Source organism: Volvox carteri, assembly GCF_000143455.1.
Source record: "Volvox carteri f. nagariensis unplaced genomic scaffold VOLCAscaffold_354, whole genome shotgun sequence".
Taxonomy (NCBI): Eukaryota; Viridiplantae; Chlorophyta; class Chlorophyceae; order Chlamydomonadales; family Volvocaceae; genus Volvox; species Volvox carteri.
Genome location: NW_003307884.1, coordinates 2,767 through 4,378, shown reverse-complemented (window position 1 = coordinate 4,378; position 1,612 = coordinate 2,767). Strand labels below are relative to the sequence as shown.

Genomic DNA, 1,612 nt, shown 5'->3' with positions numbered 1-1,612 from the left:
ACCGTCGGATGGTCCACACGCCTCGGCCACCCTGTCACCCAACCCCACTTCTGTCACTGTAGTCGGCTCACTACCGGTCCTCCCGCTCGTCCTCACAATCGGCAGCCGCAGTTATCCGGTGTGCACTGACAGCATCGCCGTCATGCAACAGTTGCCGAACTACGACGAGTTCTTCGGCAGCGCCAGCTTTGCAGACGATAATGATCGTATGGCGTACGCTGCTTACGACTCGTTCACCGTCACCGGTACCATCACCACCAAGACAGAAGGTCGAACAACGTTCATCACGGCTCTGCAGGAATGACTCCTTCTTGCGTGTTCATCCACTTGCGCTGCCGTCCGCTGCACGTCGTCCAACTTTGCTATGGCTTGCACCTGTCCCCTCCCTTCACTTCCATCTAGCCGCCCCTGGATGGCATTAAATGCCAGCGTTGAGCGGCTGTCTAGCCGCGCAACGACACGCTTGCAGGGCTGGGTGCATTCCGTGCACTTGTGGGTTCGACTCCCACACAAGTTGGCGGCGTCCCTCGCATCTACACTGGTGAGTGTATGAACGGTATGACCGGTTTCGCTGGTATAAGTTAGGGTGTTGACGCACGAATGCTGTACCGGTTTGACATTCGTGCGTGTCTCATTCGTATCCACCTCTTGCCGCTTCCCCGCTCTCCCTGAAGCATGCTCTGCTGTGCGTGTCCCACTCGCGTATATGATGGTTGGACATAACGAATTGCCCCGATTACCGGGCTTGTCTTCACCCGACCTTTGCGCTGTCGTGCAGGTTTGCATGTGTTGAAGCTGCTGCTCCGGCAAGCCTTCGTGCTGTTCTCTTCACTGTCCTCCGTTAGGCGCGGTAAGTGTGCATTATGACGCAACGCACATATGTGCGTGCGGCACGTTAGTGCTTGTCCGTCGCACGAGAACGTGCCAGCAAGTGTACGACATACGTTGTTTTGCATGACCTCGTTTTGTGTCGGTTTTCGTTTTTATTTACGTACATCCTTTACTACGACATAGCGACTCGCCGTTGTGACGGCGTCCACGCATACGTGTGCACGATGTCCGCGGAATCACGTCATGTTAACATGTGTACGACAACTTTGGTGTCGTTTCTTTTTATGCACGCGCAAACTATTTTATGTCAGTTCTCCTTGTACATGTTTTGTGTAGAACTGTTTATTTTAGATGTATGTATATTGCGTGTCAAAGCAAGTGCTTAACGGCCGCGATAATTAGTCTGTATTACCGGTGTTCATCTTGCTGCTTATTATTTCTCTTGCTTTTTCGACATAGCGAGTTTTCGCGATATCCGGCCCTGCTTCTGCACAACCGTCACGCGTCGTCGCTGCAATGCGTTGCATATTTGCGTGTATCGTGGTTCCTGGTGCCGAGCATTTCCATGCCGCGCTTTTCCTGCGAGGTCTCCATCGCGCGCGCTAAGTGTGCGATGAGTTGGCGTCCATATGTGTCGGCGCATCAGATGAGGTGCGATGCGATGCACTGCCCGCACAGTCTTGTGTCTGGATTATAAATACACGCCCTCCTGTCACTCCGTGTTATATGATTGCACCCACGCTATTCCGTCTGACCGTCTGACTGTCTGTCATTCCTTCCG

At 53.3% G+C, this 1,612-nt stretch overlaps 1 protein-coding gene across 1 annotated transcript in view; it reads left to right on the top strand.

The window, feature by feature from the left end:
• VOLCADRAFT_101093 (uncharacterized protein) overlaps positions 1–304 on the top strand; it is a gene marked incomplete at both ends in the record, with an annotated part of 1,283 nt that extends 979 nt beyond the window's left edge. The window contains 2 exons of the mRNA XM_002959547.1: positions 63–118; positions 181–304. Coding sequence (XP_002959593.1) covers positions 63–118; positions 181–304 — 180 coding nt within the window. The remainder of the gene's footprint in view (positions 1–62; positions 119–180) is intronic.
• Positions 305–1,612: the final 1,308 nt, after the last annotated feature.